General features: G+C 48.1%; 6 protein-coding genes across 6 annotated transcripts; 5 read left to right on the top strand and 1 right to left on the bottom strand.

Annotated features, from left to right (window-relative positions):
• Positions 1-1,590: 1,590 nt before the first annotated feature.
• TGAM01_v206678 (MFS transporter) lies at positions 1,591-3,791 on the top strand (the record flags this gene model as incomplete). The annotated part of the gene is made up of 10 exons (XM_018808962.1): positions 1,591-1,746; positions 1,804-1,859; positions 1,923-2,113; positions 2,172-2,389; positions 2,442-2,615; positions 2,671-2,897; positions 2,960-3,096; positions 3,150-3,329; positions 3,390-3,518; positions 3,577-3,791. The coding sequence occupies 10 exons, from the start codon at positions 1,591-1,593 to the stop codon at positions 3,789-3,791; spliced, it is 1,683 nt and encodes a 560-aa protein (XP_018657844.1).
• Positions 3,792-4,005: 214 nt separating this feature from the next.
• Positions 4,006-7,736, bottom strand: TGAM01_v206679 (hypothetical protein; the record flags this gene model as incomplete). Its single annotated transcript, XM_024549921.1, has 5 exons — positions 4,006-6,549; positions 6,612-6,910; positions 6,965-7,023; positions 7,111-7,167; positions 7,651-7,736. 5 exons carry the CDS (start codon positions 7,734-7,736, stop codon positions 4,006-4,008), a joined length of 3,045 nt encoding a protein of 1,014 aa, XP_024405307.1.
• A 353-nt stretch (positions 7,737-8,089) lies between these two features.
• Positions 8,090-10,165, top strand: TGAM01_v206680 (M6 family metalloprotease domain-containing protein; the record flags this gene model as incomplete). Its single annotated transcript, XM_018808960.1, has 1 exon — positions 8,090-10,165. One exon carries the CDS (start codon positions 8,090-8,092, stop codon positions 10,163-10,165), a length of 2,076 nt encoding a protein of 691 aa, XP_018657842.1.
• A 2,046-nt stretch (positions 10,166-12,211) lies between these two features.
• TGAM01_v206681 (hypothetical protein) lies at positions 12,212-13,802 on the top strand (the record flags this gene model as incomplete). The annotated part of the gene is made up of 4 exons (XM_018808959.1): positions 12,212-12,646; positions 12,717-12,926; positions 12,984-13,572; positions 13,630-13,802. 4 exons carry the CDS (start codon positions 12,212-12,214, stop codon positions 13,800-13,802), a joined length of 1,407 nt encoding a protein of 468 aa, XP_018657841.1.
• Positions 13,803-14,551: 749 nt separating this feature from the next.
• Positions 14,552-16,429, top strand: TGAM01_v206682 (PIF1; the record flags this gene model as incomplete). Its single annotated transcript, XM_024549922.1, has 2 exons — positions 14,552-15,187; positions 15,422-16,429. 2 exons carry the CDS (start codon positions 14,552-14,554, stop codon positions 16,427-16,429), a joined length of 1,644 nt encoding a protein of 547 aa, XP_024405308.1.
• Positions 16,430-18,672: 2,243 nt separating this feature from the next.
• Positions 18,673-19,940, top strand: TGAM01_v206683 (oxidoreductase; the record flags this gene model as incomplete). The annotated part of the gene is made up of 2 exons (XM_018808957.1): positions 18,673-19,270; positions 19,324-19,940. 2 exons carry the CDS (start codon positions 18,673-18,675, stop codon positions 19,938-19,940), a joined length of 1,215 nt encoding a protein of 404 aa, XP_018657839.1.
• Between the last annotated feature and the right edge of the window lie 2,719 nt (positions 19,941-22,659).

Consider the following 22,659-nt stretch of genomic DNA (forward strand, 5'->3'; position numbering starts at 1 on the left):
CACTTATATGTTAACTTTTCAAATCTTATAGTCCTTTCTTAGCTGCCATTACATCTGAGTCATACCGAACTCAACGCCTTTTGACCTCAGTTTGCTGACTTGATCACCTCTCCAAGTCATAATTTAGCCGTATTCACCCAAGAAGCGATAAAGTGACGCGTTATTATACGACATCGGCTGCCAAATTGCGTCAGTGAGGGGAGAAAGTTTGGCCAACCGTCCTCACGACGTATAACTTTGCGGACTTTGGGATCTCGGCCATTACAACATCAGACTTGCAAAGCATGCGATTGGAGGATCCGGTCGGGTCCTCGGTGCAAGCAGGCGGTTCATAAGCAACGCGTTCAGTTGCATTGCATGAGCATCTGGTTCCAAGTCGGAGTAAAAGCGTCTCTTTGGGTTAGAGCTTCTGCATCTTCAAGGTCAAGTGCCGGAACCTCGCGGACTAGCCACGTCTCCAAAGCGACGGCGCGGACGTCTCAAGACTAGGAGATATCGCATCATCCAATAATGGCAAATAGACTCTTTCTCCAGGACGTGACGAGTTCAAGCATAATCAGCTGCACCGTTGGAAACGCGGGGGTGCTGCAGATAGAGCCCCTCAGCTTGTGGAATCACATCAACATCTCGCGAAAGCACGACAACAGATATGGCCAATTGTTAGCATTAGGCCGTCTACCAACATGGATACAAGGGTCTCTGTTATGGAAGTCGCACGCGGCATGTCGCCTGCAGAGGGATAAAATCTTGTCGGTATCCCTATCTCGGCTGCCCTTGTATTTCGCTGGAATTGCGTGCTTCGGGCGCTTTTAGGGGGATTGAGGATGTGCGTTTTGCCGCTCGTTGAAAGGATCAAGGTGGTGATTGCGTGATTGCGGCCGCCACTCACACAATGAAACATTGCAGATAAGGTGCATTTTCCTGCACACTTCTGGAATATGTCAGCTTCGGAAAAAAAAACAATAAAGGAATTTGATTCAAGATTCTGCAGATGATGAGAAGCATTTGATGCGAAAAGAACTACATGTTCCAGTCTATAAGTGGTTTGTCGAAGTTGTCACCCAAAACACCAAAAAATCCACAGCAAAAAGGATAAGTAGTTTAATCGTAAAAAAAACAGTATGTAGCCAACTCGGGTTAAACACCCAACTGATAAGAATTATACTACCAAAAACCTGCATTCAATACGCGATGCGTATATGCATGATCTCATTCCCCAGAGTAACAATCAGGAAAGGCTAGAGACCAAGGCCGGGTCACAGGTCGTCTCAATATTGCTCGTCTTAATTGCCAGCCGCTTATTGATACCCCAGAGAGCATATCCTAGTAGCATATCTCCTAGATTCCATCGAGTCTAGTCCTCTCGTCGTAATTGCTTGGGTTATTCTCATCATACCCAACCCGGGCCTACCGCGTTCTCGATATCGGTTCTTGGCTCGTTGCGTGCGATCGCCACATTCAGCCACCAAGGCCGGCTTTATGGTTGCATTGCTATATAAGCAATCCGGAACAAATAACTCACGATGTCTAAATACTCGCTGAAGTTACATTCGCCTTTCTTCTAGCACTTTCAACTTCACAGCCGGCACAATGGCGACTGTACTTGCTAAAGGCTCGAAAGACCCGTCTTCTGTCTCGACAGTCTCGCTAGACAGCAATTCTCCGCCGCTTGGAGCTCCCATAACTGAAAGAAAGTCATGGTTCAAGAAAGGGTCACCAATTGACAAAGATGCCATCGCCACCCAGGTTTGTCATTGTTCAATTGGTGCTTTGAAGCAACTGTATTGACTCAAAGGATGACAGCTTAGCGTTTTTGATGATCCTGATACGGCGGAAAAGTACCAACCAAGGCCAGATTGGTAAGTCGATACGAGGCTATCCAGTACAAATTGACTCTTAGTTACTAATCTGATCTTTCATAGGGAAAATATCCACAGATTCGATCCCAGTTTCAGATGGACTTGGCGTGAGGAGCTGAAACTCATTCGGAAGATTGACTGGTATATCACGTTTTGGGCTTGCATTATGTTCATGGCTCTCGAACTTGATCGTTCCAACCTTTCGCAAGCCCTTACGGATAATTTCCTTACTGATCTCCACATGACAACCAATGGTATGCTTGACTCCGTCATATAGATCCAAGAGTAATGCTAACACTGCCCGTCTTAAAGACTACAATCTCGGTAATACAGTGTTCAAGCTCTCTTTTCTCATCGCAGAGCTTCCATCACAACTAGTTTCGAAATGGATGGGCCCCGATCGATGGATTCCAATGCAAATGTGCATCTGGAGCGTTATCGCAGGTGCACAGTTTTGGTTATCTGGTAGATCATCATTTCTTGCCACGAGAGCCTTGCTTGGAATCGTTCAAGGTGGATTTATTCCAGATGTGAGTTTCGATATCGTGAATACAGGCATTGCGGCTACTAATCATGATGCAGATTATCTTGTACCTTTCATACTTCTACAGGCATGCGGAACTGTCAATCCGGCTTGGCTTCTTCTGGACTGCTCTGAGCTTGGCAGATATCCTCTCAGCATTACTCGCATACGGTTTGCTACACATGCGAGGCATTTCAGGAAAGTCTGGATGGAGATGGCTTTTCCTTATTGAAGTAGGTTACCATGCAATATTCGCCTGAACACAGTTACTAACGAACCGTGTCTTAGGGACTTCTAACTCTCGTTGTTGGACTCTTCGCTTGGCTGCTTATGCCACCCGGTCCCTGTCAGACGGCCAGTTGGTTTAGAGGCAAGAAGGGATGGTTTAACGAACGAGAGGAGAAAATCATCGTCAACCGAGTAATTCGTGAAGATCCTGGCAAGAGTTCTATGCATAATCGCGAGCCAGTCACACCGAGACTACTATGGCAAAGTCTTAAAGATTATGATCTTTGGTGAGTCAAGATTGCCCCAGACAAGCCCAACATGCTTTAACTAACGATATGTCATGAAATAGGCCGATTTACATACTTGGGCTCGTCTTCCAAGTCCCCGCCACGCCGCCCGCGAATTATCTTACTCTTGCGCTGAAGGGACTCGGCTTCGACACTTTCCAAACCAACTTGCTTACCATTCCATCGACAGTTTTGCATGGTATGCTCGCTCTAAACATCTGGATAGTTAACATCCTATTAACCTTGTCTTAGTGTTCACAATGTTGGGCCTCACATACTTCGCTGAAGCTGTCGGCGAGCTTACTCTCACTGCCTTGTTCGGTCAAATATGGGTGCTTCCATTCTTGATCTATCTCAATGTCGTGAATAGCCAAGAAGTCAACAAATGGGTATTCTGGGTGGTAGTCTCACTGCTTTTGTCATATCCAAATGGTAAGTTCATTTCCGATCCAAACACTACATATATTTACAGCTTCTGATGCCCAAACGCAGCCCATCCAATTCAAGTCGCCTGGAACTCTCGCAATTCCAATGCAGTCCGCCTACGAACCGTTTCGGCCGCGTGCTACAACATGTTTGTGCAAGCTGGTGGTATTATTTCTGCCAACATCTATCAAGCAGGTAAAATTGCTCCCATAAATTACTTTCAGTCGTACGTTGGCATACTAAATATAGATAGATGATGCCCCTCGTTACGTCCGCGGCAATCGCGCGCTTCTCGGCATCAACTGTATGAATATAGTCATCTATCTTCTTACCAAGGTGTATTTTGTGTCTCGTAACCGATACCGCGAGAAGAAATGGGCGGCCATGTCGGAGAATGAGCGGCTGGATTATCTCGCTACGACGACTGACGAAGGAAATAAGAGGCTTGACTTCCGATTCCAACATTAGACATTCTTTAGATATGGTATTAGACTTTGGGTGGCTTTGGTCCTTATGATTATGTGTTCGGTTGATAGCTATTGTGGATTTTTTCTTGAGCGCAAGTTTGTTGTTTTTCTCTTTGCGTGATTCTGCATTTGATGATACGATGGCTTGGTATATAGGTGCTGCGTTAAAAATCAAGGATCAGTTCTGTCGCTATATAATATTCGGTCTAAATCGCCTATACTGTAAATCCAAGATGCTCTCTCTCATCGTGTGTAATTCTTCCCCATTCCAACAGCAAGCGAAACATGTAAATCTGCATATCCTCTTTCCTCAGCGCTTTGCGCGTCCAATCTCTACCTTGTTCCGCAATTTTCTTAGCCATATCAGGCCCTTGGCCGTCCTTATCATTAGAACCTCCACTGAAAAACTCAAAAACTGACCAAAATCCTGAGCCAAGCCTTAGGTCCGCAGGGACGTAATGATGCCAAGCTTGAAGTCGCTCGTCATACCAGGTGCGAAAGACGGCAGCGCGATAGGGCAGGCTGCGACTCTCTAGGAAGGGGAGAAAGCGCCCGCTGAAACCTGCGCCGTCCATGTCCATCAAATGACGGTACCGCCAATGTTCTTCAAATGGGACGCTGGGAGGTAGCCGGCTGGCTTCGGCGTGGGATGAATGTTTGTCTATTGTCGCCCGGCCCCATTTCTCATACATCTCAGATTCAACGGCGCATTCTCTTCCGTCGCATTTAGACACTTCTCCAGTAAAAGAGGCATTAATACTCATTGGAGACATTGTACCAGAAGTTTGCAACGAGAGTGTGTTTTCATAAGCTTCGTGCACAAATCTTGGTCGTAAGAAGCCTGGCCATCGTCCATGAGCTGAGAAGCCATCTGACCGTGATCCACGCCAGAACAAGCCATTTATTTTGTCTTTCCACATCATGCCACCGTCCTCCTTGAATGCACTTTTTTCATCAAAGTTCCACGGAGATGGAATCAGAATGTCCGAGAAGCCGCCAACACGTGCTTGGCTAAAGATGGGGAAGATTTCTGTTGTGCCTATCATGGCAGATGGCGAATTGAGAAATCCATCCAGATACGCAGCATCTGGCTGATGGCAAAGATTATGAGCAAGTGATACATTTGCCAGCAAAGCACCGCTGCTTGTCAATACGGAATGCGGACTGATGCAATTCACGCAGATTTTGCTCCAATCCCACCACCGCCTGGAATTTGCCGCAGAATCTGGTGGACACGAGGGAGCCACATAATCGTAAAAGATTGGTCTCCGAACATTATTCGTGAATTTGGGGTCGATGGCATCTTTTCCGCCATTCGCTGCTCGAGGTTTCGGCTCCGGGAAGACTTTGGGCCATGGAGAAGACGAAAATTGACTGGTTGGCCAGCCCTTCTCTTCCTTTAGGCCTTTCACTTTATCCCTATTCTGTCGGGCTTTGGCTTTCAGTTGTTCCATTTGGTTGAAAGGAACTGCCATGCGACACTCGTCGGCGAGATTGATTGCTATGTCCATATCAGGCAACCATTGAGCGAAGGGCTCAATCATCTTTTGGGAAGATTCTGCCATCCAGCGATGTGATCCCGGTATATATGGCGACTGCTCCACGGATCCATTTCTAATGCGCATGCCGCCCATTTCAGAGCTTCCATACTCAAAGACCCTGGTGGTCAGGTCACGTATACTCCCTGCATCTAGTCCCCAGTATGGGAGCAAGTCGTTGTTGATCTGGTCAAAGTGATCGATGACGGCAGAATGATGTGTCTTGGCGAATTCATGCCATTTGTCAAAATTTGGCGGAGGAGGAATACCATATCTCTTGGTGTATTCGCTCACAGCGTCGGCCAATGATACACTAACTGCTGCTTGCAGCTCCCATGCAAATGCCTGTGCTGACGCTTCTGAAACAAGTGACTTGATGGCTACATCGACTGAAATCATTGGCGAGTGCTTGAAGAAGAGTAGTCGCGTTACTGTTTCCAAGGCAAGTAGTGCCAATCCACTACTACAGATAATCAGCCATTTGGATAATTCCCGCGATGTGCCAGAATCTTCGGTATGATGAATTTGAATGGCAAGATACCACAAGGGCACAGCTACCAGAATCGCAAGAGTCGTGTGCTTTGTAAGCTCGTCATAAGACGGGGACGGTAGAGCTGAAATGACGCTCCGAGCTGGTATCTGTGAGCCCATAAATGTCGCAGTTGATACAAGCAGGGCAAGACATGCTGGAGGTAAAGAAGACAGCAATGATATGCCGCATAATATCCCGATAGTTGCTAGAAATCCATCAATGGCAAAGTCTCGATTCTCAAGAGCCCGAATCCGGAATGCCATGATAAACTCCGAGTCGGAAAGCCAGGACGGAAAAGAGAGCAGTAAAATGCTCGCCGCTGCAACAAATGAGAGTTTACTTAAAAAAGGAGCTATCTCGACCTCATCATCCTTTGCAGCACGAGCCAGATGAGATGCGTGGCTTATGATGGCGGCATTGAGGACACCAATGAGTAGCTGAATGAAAGGAATGAAACGCTCCCATTTCCATCCGCTGGGGCAAATAGTGCCAGTGGCGACGATGGAGCCTTCTTCTGATGAAATCACAAGGAGAGGCCATACCATGGCAAGAAAAGCGAAGATGATTTGCGATTTTGAGGGCATAGACCACTGTGCCTGACGCTGATTGAGGCCATTATATTGAGACCCAGAGAGCGTTAATAACGGTCCAACTGCCTCTGCGGCGATGGTGAATAAAGGTAGAAATGCCTGCACCAAGTTTTAGTTGGGGTGGCCGCTCATTGAAGTGTCATGTATCATCAAAAACATACCTCTAGACCAGCTCGCGAACATTGTGTAGTTCTAATAACGGCCCAATAGAGCCATGTTCGCAGTCCGATGCAAAGGAGAATTAAGAGAAAGGACGAATGCAGATGCCGAAAGTTCTCCAGTCCGATTCTTACAAACTTGATTACCGTACTTGTGGGTCGAACGACATCTATTGAACTCTTGTGGTTTGCAATGACAGTGAGAGATTGGTAGTGACCTCGACGACTCTGATAATACGCGTAGGCCAGCAAAGAAAGTCCAGTAAACAGAAGAGTGATGATTGAGAAGTGGACTGGGCGTTCTAATATCATGTTGAATCAGCTTTGATCAGGAATAGGAGAACTGTTTTACATACCAAAAGAAGCACCGGTGTAGTATCTTGCGGAAAGGAAATACGCGGATGAAGATAGGCATCTTGACTAAGGCGTCAGTATGTAACATGAATACAACTTTGGGGACTTTGGGGACTTTGGGGACTTTGAGGACTATTTTTATGCTTACATTAGCGCCACTGAGTGAGGCACGGTGCCACGCATCTTAGAGGGGAACAAGATGCGACTATCACGAAAGTTAAGTGCGCATTGGTGTATGTTCAACACTCTTCAACTACAGCGTCTGGAACTATAATTGTTGCCTACGTCTGCCTATGGGTGAGACCACGTTATCAATCGCTGAAAATCTGTTTGCGCCAATCAGCTGGGGATCATCACGACACGCCCCTGTTTAGCACCATTTCGGGAATGGTCATGGCTTGGCAATGATGGTAGTACTAATTGCTCTTTTTGCTGGCGATTGCATTGTATGAAGCCCAGATACTAATTCGATGTTGAAGAATAGACATAGCATATCAAGTCTAGACTCTCATCTCCAAGAGGTCTCTGTAGGCCAGGCCCGGAAGCCAAAGGAAACTCGAAGCCCAGTAGTATCGCGATCATCTATATCTGTATACCTAGGTATATTAGCCCGCCGAAAGTTCCCCGCGCATTTGCCAAGAAATTTCCGATAAGCATCTCCATATGAGCTAGACGTTAATGGGCATACCTTGGTGAAAAGAACTTTTGTTTCCAGAGAGCGTGATGATTGTCCGAGTAGCATCGCCACTCACCGTCGCCGTCAACTCCGCGCATATTGACAACTGCCAAGCTGGGTCTTGATTGGGTCGCCGTCACGATACTGTCGGTCTTTGGACCGGATGTAGCAGGTGGGAATAAAGTCGGATAAACACAATAAGCATAACGGTATAGATCCAGGTTAAGTCTATCTGCAGGCTTTGAAATGTGCAGGGTATAGGCATTTGAACGTTGAATCGTTTTGAGAGCGGGGTTAATATTCCATGTCTATGTCGGCTGTGCTTTTTGGTAGAGAAAAGGCTGTGGGACAGAATGTTATATAAGGGCAATGGACAGACTAAGCTAAGTCTCCCCAAGGTGTTAAAGGTCTTTGCCTTAACCTAGGTGAATAGTGCTGGAAGTCGATGGCAATGTTTGCCCACCAGCCGCGCCGCCTCTCGTTAAGGGCCTCTGCCTTTGCAGCAGTGCTTTGTCTTGAGTTGCTGAGTCTCCCAGTCGACGCGTTAACGGAAGCCTCATGGAGGAATCCTTTTGCTCCCATCGATCCTCAAGTCTGGGTCAATCCTGATGACATGACCTGGGATGACTTCAAAGCGCCACCTGGTACTCAATGGAACGACGTGACAAAGAAAGGCTCAAGCCGCAACTTCAACATCGCTTTGATCGCGGTAGATTATAGCGACGAGACTTTTGTTGTCACCAGAGAGCCCAATTCGACTGTATTTGGCAACCCACTACCGATAGTATCTGGACTTGCTAGAGGAGACGTACCTGCGTACTATCGCGATCTGCTGAACAAGCCTACCGACCTCAACAATGGGCATACAATGCACGAGTATTGGATGGAAGATTCTCACGGTCGGTATGGCGTCGATTTGACATCATTTGGGCCGTATCGCATGCCTGCTTTGTCGTACCAGTACGGCGTCGACGATGACTTCAATCCCGGAGCATGCCCTGGGAGCAGCAGTTGTAGCCGCGATATCCGAACAGATGCTTATGCAGCCTGGCGAGCAGAGGTGGGCAACAGCACGAGCAACTCGTTTGAGCTCGTATTTATCCTCTCGGCTGGGCAGGATGAATCCTCAACATGGCAAGAGTTTGGCGAGATGAGATTCTCGTCGCCGGAGGATGTTCCTGATGCATTTGGACCTCCCAAGAACACCAACGGCTCTTCGTCGCTGCCAAACTATGCATCCACTCGATATGTTCCCTGGACGTCGTGGGCATCGGCATCTACCATTTGGCCCAACGCGGGGGGCGGTTCGTCGACTCAATGCGAGAGTTCGGGAATGGGTACCTATGCTCATGAGCTTAGCCATCTGTTGAATATTGGCGACAATTATAACAACCCGTATGGCATTCCTCTACGGCGAGATTATACCGGGCCATACTCGATGATGTCTCGGGGATCGTTCAATGGCCCTGGTGGCCCTCATACACGGTACCAAATACCGGCGCTACAAGGAGGCTCAATGGGTTCCTTGCATACGGTTAGAGATAAGCTTGTCCTAGGACTCATCTCCAACGACACTATTGTTCGCATATCGAGAGACGCCTTGGCAGAATCAGGCCCGGTGGTGGCACAAATCACCGCTCGATCAGTCGTATCTGACCTCATTGGCCTGAGGGTCGATATGAACCGAGATCTATCTCCTGCATGTAACGTTTCTACCGACGTGCTCTGCGATGGAGGCGGCTATAACACTTATGATGTCGAAGTTATTGACAGGATGGGAGCCGATTCATTCCAACCTGACTCGGGTGTTATGATAAGCAAGACGAGAAATAGCAATACTCAGCCATTCCAGTGGACTGTCGATGCGAATCCCCAGGATATCAAGCTCGTTGATTTCATCCGGCCCAATGGCACAGCGGCCATGATTACGATGGGCGACTATCGCCAACTAGCGGATGCGTTATTCCACGCGGGCACCGGATCTGGCAGCAAATACGAGTTTGTGGACGAGGCCAACGGTCTTCACTTTTACATATTGGACATCCACAGGGACCAAGCCGGCGTGCTCTCCTATACCGTGGGCGCGAGATCTCTCGCCGACGCTAGCTCAAGCGAATACGGGATTCGGATGACTTCCGGCGCACCACTTGCGCATGAGAAGACGAAGAGCAGTCCCATCACGGGGGGGATTCTTTGTGAGTTCGAGCTCACCAATAACGGCACATATTCCGGTTCCAGCAAAGGCCATGCTCAGGTTCGATCAGAGCACCTTGAGTGGGATATTTTTCGTCTGAAAGCTGATATCAAGGGTGCTGGTTGGAAGGCGGCTTTGCCAAATGCTGTGATTGCATTGAGACACGGGCAAGCAGCAAAGGCCTACGTGGCGGTGCGAGCGGATATTCACGCGAAGGATGCTGTCGGGGTGGTAAAACTGACGGCTACGTCGGAGTCGGACCCAACGGTGAGGGCAACGTCGTTTTGCATAATCGACAAGCACCGTGTAGTTGAGCGGCTCGTATTAAATTGACTCGCAAGGTTATAGAAACGCTGTTTGAGAGTTTAGATTGCATATGTACCTATAAGGAGATATTACTACCTGTGAAGTCTATAATTAAGCTTGTATTACTGCCGCAGATTTCAACGGTGTCTGAATACAGGTGTCTATGTGATATGATGCTTGGTTGAGATCATCAAGGGGAGCAGAGCTGGCAGAGTGATTTTCTTGATGCCACCTCCTGAGCATGATAGCGGTCAAAGAGTCGGTGGCTGTGTGGAGTAGCAGACGCTGCATGTAACCTATTGATTTAGGTTAGAAAGAGGAGTTGTCGAAGGGAGGAACATGTCACCGGCCGCAGAATGATATTCGGTGATTTTCCTATCGATGGTGGCACAGCATACAAGTATCATAATGATCTTTTTTTGCTCATTTTATCTTGTGAGGTAACAAAGTTTAAGTTCTTCCTAAGCAGCGTACATACACCCCGGATCTGGACCCGCGTGGAAATATAAAGTTTACAGTTGACATTATTACATGGCAGAAATAGCCTGCAAAACAAGCTTTTCTTAGTGTCGCTCTTAGAAACATGAGCAGAATTGCCAAGAAAGGGTATCTCGGGGAGAAACACCGATCGACAACTCTATTATCAAGGTCAGCGCACGACGTTCCAGAACACAGGGGCTCTAGGCAAGGGGGCGAGAAAGGCCGCAGGGCTGTGTCGTGTTTCACACTCATTTCTGCAGATACGAAGAACGAGGCAGTGTCCATCGTATAGCGGTTATATACAGGCGGTAGGCAGCAGCACATGGACGATGCCGCATGCATGGCCCTTTTGTTGTTGTCTCCTCTCCTCATTTTACGGCTGATGACATGTAGAGTAGACGTGCCGCTGTGGCAGAACTAAACTTTGGAGGCAGATGGGGAGATGGCTGTAGAATGTCCATTGGAAAACAGTGACGTAGACCAGGTTAGCCTTTGTCGACGAATCATTCCAGCCACGCCGTTGGTTGCTTTGCATAGCCTCAATACATGATACGACGATATACCGGTAGGGGGCATGCATTTCCGAGTACGTAACAGTCTTGGGGAATTTGAGCTTGTGCAATGCGGGCAATGATTGACTACGGCTAGTATTTCTGGCGGAGACGGTGCTGACTTGGGCACTAATAAGACGAGGAGTATTGGAAACAGAGAAGATCGAATCTCACTCAATGACACAAAGATCATTTTGCAGTCCAGTACTCATCTTGAACACACCACTATTCCTAGATACATCGCTGTATTACTTGTAGTTGGTGTTTACCCGCTAATTAGTCGACACAACGTGGTTGGCATGACGGGCTCCGTGCTTTGGCCCCCCATATTACATGCCAAATTAAGAACGATAGCGCCACGCAAAGACAAAATGGAGGCGGGCTTTTGGCAGATAGAAAACTCTTGGCATCAATAGCCCCCAGGAACGGATGCTACGGGCTGCAGAAAGGCGGCCAATCCTAGCGCTGCGTGGTGGCAACGTCTCAATCTTCTGCGATCAAACTAGCGACAGTGCGCCTTTAATTAATTAATAACGTCTGGTGCAGTTTAAGGTTTCTCCGAACAGCGAGTGAGTCGATGTTGTACGGCTTGGCTTGTACATCTCGTCTTCGTCTAGGCTTCATCACTGCTGTGCTGGCGGCGCCCCCTTTTGCGCACTCGTTAGTCCCCGTCTTTTCTTCCTTTTCCCTCTCGCCTATCCATTCACTTGCAGCAGCGCTTGGAATATCTCCGATTAGGGTCCTTTTCCAGCGCTTTAGGCGGGTCGCCTTGAATCGGCGGGATTGGATGCACCAAAATTTGAACGCTGCCACTGCATTTCCGCACTAGCTCTTCCCCCCCTACTAGCGCCGTCGCGGCGCGCATCTGGACCTGGAATTGCTCCCAGGCCTTTTTTTGGCGCCTCCCTTTGTACGACGACGATTTCCCGCTTCTCTCTTCTGCTTCTCTCACTCCCTCGCAGGCAGTCGAGGAGATTCGCCAGGCGACGCGAGACGAGAGCGACATCAACATTGACAACCGCGGAACGCAGACGCAGACACGATGCTGCTCAACTTTGGCAGCAACAAGTACGCCGTGCACTCGCTGCTCGGCGGCTCGATCCTCTTCATCACGCTGCTGCTCTACGTCTGGAACTTCCACCTGCTTCCGGGACCCGGCGATGGCATCCGCGGCCATAGAGGGCCTGGAGAGCCTGGAGGACCGCCACATCCACCACATCCTCCTCCTCCTCCTCCAGGAGGACCGCCACCGCCGGGAGGCCCTCATGGGCCAGGGGGCGACAAGCATAGGCCGCCAAAGAAGCCTGTAGACGACAAATGCCCTAAGGGTACGCTGCGGCATGGGAATTCAACGTACTGTGTGCCCCAGGAGATTGGCGGCATCACCTGGCAGCGACCGGCCGAGGCGAAGAAGATCATGGGACTCATCTTTTACGGCCGTCGCTCCACTGTTTCGATCCTGGACTGCTACTTAAAGGTACGGCGCGCAGACCTATGGACAGTCTAATGGGACTCAGCATGCTAACTTGAGATGGCGGAAACAATAGCGCAATCTGGCCAAGAACGGAGGTCTTCTCGACGGCGTCATCTTCCTTCAGCGCACTAAGAAAGAAAAGGACATCAAGTTCCTCGAAAAACTGCTGGCGAGCGAGCCCGATTACGAGAGATGGGACATTGATATGACCGAGGGCGGCTTCGCCTCCTCTTACGATCTCATTCAAGACGATGTCTTGTATGTCAAGATGGACGACGATATCGTATGAATTTACCCCAGAGGAAGAACGCAGCGTCAGGGAGCTAATTTGAATTGGCAGGTCTACATTGAAGATTCCGTCATTCCCTCCATAGTCACCACCCGAGCTCAACACCCCGAATACTACGTCGTCTCGGCCAATGTCATCAACCAACCGCTCATTAGCTGGATTCACTGGAATCTAGGCGCTATTAAGCCCTATATGCCCGAGATCAACAAGGCCTATCCCGCGCCCAAGCCTGGCAGCAAGTTGGATTGGCGACCATCAGTTTTACCCTCTTGGGAGGGACCTGACGATTTCGAAGTTATCGATTGGAATCCTCCCGACCACCAGAAACACCGATGGCTACCTATGAAAGGCCGCAACGACCACGTTCTTGATCGCACTCCCATTCAAGAGACGGAATATGACGCCTTCGGAACGGGCTGGAAGAAGTGGCAGATTGCCGCTCAAGAGCATTATAGTCTTTTTGAGAACATTGAGAACGATAACCTGGATCAGTATCGCTTCAAGACTTGGGACTTCCAACTGAGGCGCATGGGGATCCAGTTTACTGCCATGATGGGCAAGGATATCAATCAGGCCAAGCCAATTGACGCTGATGACGAGCATCATTTTGCCGTCACAATGCCTGAGAGGACTGGGAGACGTAAGTTGTTTTCTAGGATCGGAGATGGAGATTAAGTACTAATAGCGTGATCCGCAGATGCTGTTGCCGACGGCGCTGGTGTCGTTGCCCATTTCAGCTTTGGCGCCCAAGCCGGCGAAGAACGAATCGAACAAACAGACATTCTCGAACGGTACCGAGTCTACGCCGAAGACATGATTTGCAAAGACCCCATGCTATGGGATCCCATCATGAATAAGCACTCCGATTAATGCCAAAATTTTAAATGGCAACATTTTTCCCTTTTTTCGATTTACTTTTCGACAACACGTGTATAATGTACATCCTGTACGCATATTTCGGAACAACGTCTGCTTTTTCGGCGAATACGGGAGTTGGGAGTATGGTACTATTAGTTTGAAAGTGTGGGCTTTTAGGAACGTGAAAAGAGATGCAGCAGTTTTTGGCATGAAAAGAGGAGAGATCTCATAATGGAACGATGAGCGAGAAAAAGGAAGCGGTCCATTTAGTTGGCATATTATTTTTGGTTCTGGGCGATACCCTTTGTCACCGGGTTACAGAAGCACAGCATTTAAATACTTAGAATGGCGGCGCTGGGTATAATCAATTTTCATAGACATGAAAGCCTTGTTCTTTTGGATATGTGTTTTTGTATGGCTCATTTGAGGCACGGTGAAGGTTTTGTGCGTGTATAAAATAGGGAGTGAAGGACAGCAAGGGGGAAAGCATAGATATATACGATCATAACGGAGAATGTGATGCTGTCTTATTTTCTGAGCGCCAAGTGAGTTGCCAGTACGAGCCTCTCCCTATGCGTTTTCTAACTCAGTTTCCTCTGATAATGTAGTTTCATGTAGCTCCACAGCCGACGCATGCTGCTATAAGGCTCAGTGGCTGGTGGATTTGTTCTTAGGCAGCTGTCCTTGCTCACAGCCAATCGTCAACCTTACAACATTTCTTTGCCAAAAACATCCCGCGCTCTCAAGCTGAAGCCCTCGCTATGATGCTCACCAGCTTATGGAGGCGACCAGTGGCCTCTGTGATCATATCCAGTGCTCTTGGTCGACTGAGCAAACCCCCGCAACTCCCGATATCTGTCACGAATGTTCTGAGGCAGCGCAGCTACGCGAATGATCACGCAGCCTCCGGAGCAAAGAAAGAAAAGAAGAAGAAGAAGAAGAAGAGAAAGAAGAGCGGGGCGGTAGAGGTCAAGCCTGAACAGACAACATTATCGATGATATTAGCCGAGACGAATGCCCTGCTAGAGAAGCTGAACGGAGTCAAAGCTGTATCAGTTGAAGCTCCCCCAAGTGACGCGACAGAAGAACAAAGCCCTACCTTATCAGCCGAGCAAGAAGCCCTGGTCTCACTAGCATTAGAAGGCCACAACATATTCTATACAGGCTCAGCCGGCTGTGGAAAGTCTACAGTTTTGAAAGCCATTCGAGATCGCTTCGAAGCAAGGGGCGAGTATGTCCATGTTTTGGCCCCAACAGGCAAGGTGGCGCTCGCCAACGGAGGCAGAACAACATGGTCGTTTGCTGGCTGGACGCCCAACTCGCATAAAATGAGCTTATACGAGTTAACAAATCCTGATTCTCGACGAAACATTCCGTTATTCCGGCGGCTGGACAAAGTCAAGACAATCATTATTGATGAGATAAGCATGGTCGAAAACGTACACTTTGGACGACTAAATGAACTCATGAAGGCTGTGAAGGAGTCTCCTCTTCCCTTTGGAGGCATTCAGATCATTGCCACGGGAGATTTCTGCCAGCTACCACCTGTGAAGCCATTCCGAAACTGCTTCAGCTGTGGCAGTCAACTTGAGTACAGCTACCGATCACGCACATACTCATGCCTGAATCAGAGCTGCGACATTGACTTCTACGACAAGGAAGACAAATGGGCTTTTAAAAGCAAAGCGTGGCAAGAATGCAACTTTCGCTACGTCTACCTTGCCACCGTCTACAGACAGAAAGATCCCGCCTTTATTGATTTGCTACAAAAGTGTCGGCTCGGATTGCAGCTTAATGACGCTGACTTGAAGCTTTTGACAAGCTCAGACGACAAAACGGACAACCACCCAGTGAAGCTTTTCCCGACGCGAGCAGAGGTACGAGAGGTCAATGATGCAGAGTATCGGCGTCTACATGCTCCTCCGCAGGTATACAAAAGCGTGGATATATCTTTGTGGAACAAAAAGAAACACCGTTACTTGGAAGACAAGCAAGAAAGAGCTGGCGATGGCTCTCTGAAAGCACTGAGCGACCATAATTTTGAAGTCGAACTTCACCTGAAAGAAGGCATGCAAGTATTGTTGCTGCATAATATTGATCTTGGCAGAGGATTATGCAATGGCGCTCAAGGGCAAATTATTGGTTTTGAGTCCTTTGGGGAGATTCCACCTGAGATCCCTCTGTATGAAGAAGATCTACCCGTATATATGTCAGCAGCCCATGAACAGAAGGAAGCGATTGAGAAATTCATGCGCAAATGCCACGATGCCAAAGGTTGGCCAATTGTCAAGTTCCACAATGGCATAGTCAAGACCATCTATCCCGTTTGCCAACCTCTGCTTCTAGGAGAAGAACGCCCGTATTCGCTCATTGGCAGGATGCAGATCCCACTTACCGCTGCCTGGGCTTTAAGCATTCACAAATCTCAGGGAATGACGTTGGACAGCGCTGTGGTGAGTATAGGGAAAGCTTTTGAAGAAGGCCAGATCTATGTAGCTCTGTCGAGGGTGAAGACCTTGGCGGGATTGAAGGTGGAGGGTAATTTGTCCCCGTTACGGGAGTTTAAAGGAGATAGAGTGGTGCAAGAGTGGCTAAAGAAGACATTTGGAGAGAAACTTGTGATGGGAAAAGAGGATTGAGAAACGACGAGTCCCTTCCTGTCATGTCTGCTCCCAAGGAATGTTTTTACCTGAGACACATGTCTCATAAGATAATTAGAGTAAGACGGCATATAAGCGATATAGGAGTCCATACTATACACCATTTTGAGATAGAGTCTGGCGAGAATGATCTTGCCACGCCACATACCCAATCTCAAACGTATTACTAGTTTATCTTGTTTCCACCAAAATCGTCATCCATACAAGCGTTCCCAGCTCATCAGCCTCTTCACACCAACGAGATATCGCCTCATGAGAATCGGATTGCTTCGATTCGATCTCCGTGTTTCGTCCGTTCAACAGGAATATTGAAGATTGTATCGTGCCAAGGCACATATTCTCAACTCCGTGTTGGAGCGACATGGAGTTTTGATACCGCCTTATCCATACCGGGTCCGGGACAGGCTCCCAGAGATCTCGCGTACATGGGAGGGGCACATTTTCAAGCCCCCGGCATTTCACATGGTCTGGATCTTCTCTGAAGACCTCTAGGAGTAGTTCTATACCGTAAAGAACACATATTGTCCTGTGAGTAGAGTTAGGACAAAAGTAAGAGCAAATCGATTTTGTTTTGTACTGACCGGCGAGTGCCCTCCCTTAGTATCCATTCTGGCCTGATGGCGCTTTCATCTGGCCCCAACGGAGTTCGAAAGTCATGTATACTATGGAGGTGTCGGCCAAAGTCCTGCATTCTATGTGTTAGCCATGTCACTGCTGGAGAAAGTACACGTACTATAATTGCTTTAATGACAGAGAGCACGCCCCCAGCCTGAATTGGCTTGATATAGCGTGCATATAGCAGGGCATAAAGTGTGCATGCTTGCAATGATGCCTGGACTTCATAACAATCCATTTTTGACAGCTATAGCATATTAGCATGACTATCACTGGCAGTAGAGAGGCAATAAGAAGCGCGCGGCTTACCTCTTTGTATAATCGCAGCACTTCATTTTCAACAATCGTCCAAATAAAGCCTTTGTTTGACGTCGCTATGTTCTCCGCCATTGTTATAATCGCGCGGCAATTTTCTAAAGGCCGTAATAGACATTGGTGACTTCCATGCAATCCGCAACCATCGCCTTGTTTGCATGAGGCAAAGATAAAAGGCGGAAGATGGCTGCTATTCACCATCTTCAGATAGTTGAAAAGTTGTCCGATTAGTAGCTTTTTGGTCAATTTGGATTCGATTGTTTCACTTCTTTTCGTCACCGAGGTTTTTGGCTTGTCTCCTTCGGACTCAAGGCCATGGCTATTTCCAACTTGCAGCCAAGAAAGTTCGCTTGCGTCTCCTATTGGATCGAGATTTGGCTGAAAGTAAATATTAATAGGTATATGTTTTGATATCGGGCTCGGTGGAGCTAGTATTTGCTGTGACAAGCTTTGCGACCCTGGCGTTACTAAGTCTTTCAACAAAGACAAAAGCCCTGGGTCAGGCTGAGGCCCAAGCGAGCTACCCATATCGCCATCGATTATCTCATCAAAGTTTGGCATAAAGGAATTAATGCTGGGGAATATGGATGAATCATTGCCAAAGTTATCAGCAGTTGTGGGTATTGAGCACCAATTATCCTGGCCTTGCGAGTTACCGCCATATTGGTTCAGGAAGTCATGGACGTATTCGCACGTCAGATTCCGTTTACGGCATCTACTACAAGGGCTGGATTGGGAGCATCGTGTCTTTGATTTGTGACACTCAATACAGGCCTTTCGTTTTCGGCGTGGAAAAGGCATATTGTTGAGTTAAAGGGATGTAGGTAGCATGATTCAACCAGACAGCCGCACGGCAATCGCGTTCATCATGGCAACTCGTCTGGGAATAGCGTCGGAGTTGCTGTGGGCCTGATATGTCTCGTCGAATCACAGACGTGGAAGCGCCGATGCTTTCTAATCCACAATGCCGGCGCTATACCGGCACTCCTATTAGGGAAGTCTAGAATTGCGTGTCATTGCGGATTAACTGTCCGAATATCCAGTATTGGCCAATAGTTGACTCATGCCGTAGTTGTATGCGTATGAGACTGCAAACATGGAGTGGACATTACTCGTCTTGTCGAATCAGCGCCTTGGAAGTGCCGAAGCGATTGACATGCCAATGCCGAGATGCTTAATTACACCGAACTCGGGCATTGAGCATCCAGATAACTATAAAAGGCTTCGTTTTCCAACTAGATCGACCATTCATGATTACTAGTTAAGAATACATCAAACTCTATTATCATATCATGGCACCAATCCGAGTTGGCCTTATCGGCCTCTCAACCGCAAAAGCTTTCACCGGACGCGGTTGCTGGACCGCAGTTTCTCATCTCCCGGCTCTTCTTCAATCGCCAGACTATGAGATTGTCGCCCTTGCAAATTCCTCCGTCGAATCTGCAAAGCGTTCCATTGCAGCACAAGGACTTCCAGAGTCGACAAAGGCATATGGAAGTGCTGATGAGCTCGCCGACGACCCCGATGTCGATCTGATTATCGTGTCAGTCAAGGTGGAGAGCCACTATGAGCTTGTCAAACCAGCCCTCCTCAAGAACAAAAATGTCTTTGTAGAGTGGCCCATGGCCGCGAACACGGCCGAGGTTGAAGAATTGGCTGCACTTGCAAAGAAGAACAATGTTCAGACGTTTGTCGGAGCTCAAGGCAGAGCATCTCCGGTGATGCAGAAGTTGAAAGAATTGATTGCGAGCAATAAGATTGGCCGAGTCATTAGTTCTTCGGTGGTTGCGTGCTCTTTGAACCGCTCTGTGGACGTTTGGCCTGAAAGCTTGAAGTCTTACCTTGATATAGAGAGTGGTGGAAATGAGTTCACTATAGTCTTTGGTCATTGTAAGTCGCTTAACAGGCAAATGATTTGCACAACAAATTACTGATATAAGCAGTCCTCGATTCATTTGTCAATGTGCTGGGCGATCTTTCGCACATCCAAGCGATCTTTAAAACGGGATATAAGACTGTCCGACTTACCAGGCCTGGTAGCAATGCCGTTGATCCCGCAAAAGATAAAACGTCTACCAACAAGGAGGCAGTAGCTTCCATAGCCGTCCAATCTACGGGAGCTGGTAACGACATTGTTGATTCTGCATACGTCAAAACGTCGCCCGACCAAATCCTAGTGCAAGGAGTTACCAGCAGTGGGGCGGTAGCTTCCATAGCTTTCCGAAAACCAAGGCATCACAGCGATGAACACGACCTACGATGGTATATTTCCGGCACTGAGGGAGAAATCATGGTCACTGGCCCCGCAACATGGTCAATAGCTGACAAGGACGTGGAAATCCGAATCAGGAACGGAGATGGGCCATATGAGGTGGTTGATTGCCAGAGCTATCGACTTCCTGCCGCTGAGACACTTTCGCCGATGGCGGCGAATACACACTCAATGTATGATGCATTCGCCAAGGGAGATACAGCCAGGTTCGCAACGTTTGAGTCGGCAGCGAATACTCATAGGATCTTGGAGGAGATAAAGAAGGCTGCATATATACATGCAGACTAAGATGTGTTAACACTTACAGGGATCCAGATCTTTCTTCGATTACAGTGCGCTGTTAATTGAATATGACTTCATAGCATGCAGCGTTTCAATGGAATATGATATACATACATACTAAGTTCAAGTTGCCGGATAGCGTAAATGCTGTGCAAAAACTCTATCGTAGATCAAGTGGACTCTCAAGTTGAAAGGAGCGCATTATGATGTAAAAAGCCAATGCGATTTCACCACACCGCCGTCAGGAGATATGGAGAGTCCGCCTTTCATAGCGAGCTTTGCTAGGTGATTGAGGTCATTTAATCAACAAACTAGCGCTTTCGAAAGCATTGTGAATTTATGTTCTGGTGTATTCGGACAGAGAAGTCTGTCAAGCATAAAGATGCAAACTATTATCAAGACAATGACTATTATTGCAAATACAAATCAAATAATCCATCAATGTCCTTTTTACGAGTTTTTACGCTAGTTATCTCGCTTCAAGCCTTTGACATCAAACTATTGATAATTGAGCCAATAAGTCTTTAACTCGTACGGATAGAGTCTTTGCTAAAATTTCGCCTATTAGTGTCTCTAGGCTTGGATTTGTCCAACCCAGCATCATGTTTTAATCGATTCCTTATTTAACGGTATTACTTTTTACCGATATCTTGGTCTTGACATCCCAGTTCATAGGACCTCACACGCCGTAGAGAAAGTCTGTTGACGAGATATGCATACACGGCGTGTCCACTTTGCACTACGGCCGTTTTAGGCGCTTATCGTGATATTTCGGACAAAACACAATACCTCGTTGGTCGTTGAAGCATTTGAATCTGTCATGCAAGGAAATATAGTGTAATATCCTCTTGAAGCGGTGTTCCTCTACATTAGTGCATTTACCTTGATTGGAGACTCAGCCACGTACTACCTCAATAATGCCAGACGTAGGACGTTTCCCCTCTTTGAAGAACAAACAACCGCAGTTTCGAAGACAGATTCCGCTTAGTTATCTTAGTGTCGATGCCTACTTGGTCGCATAAAAACTTTGTTTCTTCCTCCGACGGAGGACTAGCCTCTCCGTGTCGGATCCGAACAACTACCTGGGCGCCATCGCACGATATAGACGAACTAGTGACGCTCGTTCAAGGAGAAAGCCGGAACGTAAAATCCCCCGTTACACGACAGACGTTATATCCGAGAGCGATGTGGGTGAAGTTGGTTGGCCGTGCACGCCTCATCATAGATGCATGCATGTAGGTTGTTCGCGATGCTCGTAAATCGTATAGAAGCTAAGAAAATGGTGGCTGATCCGATAGCCCTTCTAAACGTGGCACGCTCGGTGCCGTTCCGACTCGGCAGGGCTGCTTGGCGGATTTCGTTGCCTCGCCACGTTCAGCTGTTGCGTCTAAATTTTGGCGTTTCGCTTGGCGTACAGCAGGAAGGAGGTTGCAAAAAAGCGCCGGGCGTCTTTAAAGCGAAGGGCCGGCTAGGATAGCGCCCAGAATGGAAAGGCTAGGCGGCTTCTCCTCACTTTTGATGGATACGTGCCTCGGCTCGTCTTGCTTAGTGGCCTCATCGATGTAGACAGCTTCCTCATGAGTCATGGGTTGGCAATGCCCTCGATCCAATCAAGAATCAAGCAGCCGCCCCCAGGTTCGTCAAAAACGCGGGGTGTGGACCAATATCCTTTAGCTGGAGCGGTCAAGCCCGTTGGGACGAGTCCGATTTAAACTACGAGATAAACAGCTGCATCGAGGTCGATTCTCAGCTCAACGTTTGTTGGCGAAGCTATAGAGTCCGTGTGGGGGAATGGGATGAAGTGAGGTTCGGCAGGGATCTCCCCACACAGCCCAATTCCCCCGTACGGGGAAAGTCCAAGGGTGGTTTGCATCCATTGATGTCAGATTGTAAGAAACCCAGTAATCAAGATCAATTCCATATTCCATTTTGGGTCCCTGCCGCGAACAAAAGCAAGTGTCAATGCTGGAGGCTAAAACAAAAGGGCTTTGGTTAGTCTGCGAGCATCATACATCAATTCTCATTCTGATTTTGCATCTTAATTCCGAGACTCGATTCCGTGGCCGTAAGACTCTTTGACTGCCGCCAGCAACTGTGCGCCGGACGAGCCGTTTCTGGTAGCGAGCATTGTCTAAACTTTACTAGTGGCTGGACCCAGGAAGAAGTCCGCAGTATAAGAAAAAAATGATAGCAATACTTGTCTAGTAAAACAGCCTATAGATACGCCCTTTACGCATCATGAGGCCAATAAAAGCAAAAACATATCCAATATCCACTTGATGACAGAAGGCTTTCAAAGCCACTGGATGCTTGCCCAGCTCGTCTCGTCGGGCAAATTGATGGGGCCGCCTGTTAGCGACGATGCCCCGGACTTGGCGAGGTGTCCGCTCGTACTACGTCGCACAGACTCTCCCGTACAAAGGAGTAGCTAATCCGTAACTTGCCCTGCCCGCTGCTAGAGCTAACAGAACTGGGCTAATGATTAATATCCGCCATGCAACCAACCCGGAGACATAGCCTGAAAGATCGTTAGACTGCGGGGGAGCATGGAGGCGGGGGCGAATGTGGGCTCTTTGTCCGGGGTAAAGAAGCAGAAAATAGAGACCAAAGTGGGCTCAGTTGCGAAAGCTGCCCCAACTGGCGGACGACTAATTGACCGTTTCATGTAAGCCACCTGATGGTTGGAGCAGATAGTCCACACAACTCTTGTCAACTATCGAAATAC

The sequence above is a fragment of the Trichoderma gamsii genome, assembly GCF_001481775.2.
Source record: "Trichoderma gamsii strain T6085 chromosome Unknown Scaffold_23.2, whole genome shotgun sequence".
Taxonomy (NCBI): domain Eukaryota; kingdom Fungi; phylum Ascomycota; class Sordariomycetes; order Hypocreales; family Hypocreaceae; genus Trichoderma; species Trichoderma gamsii.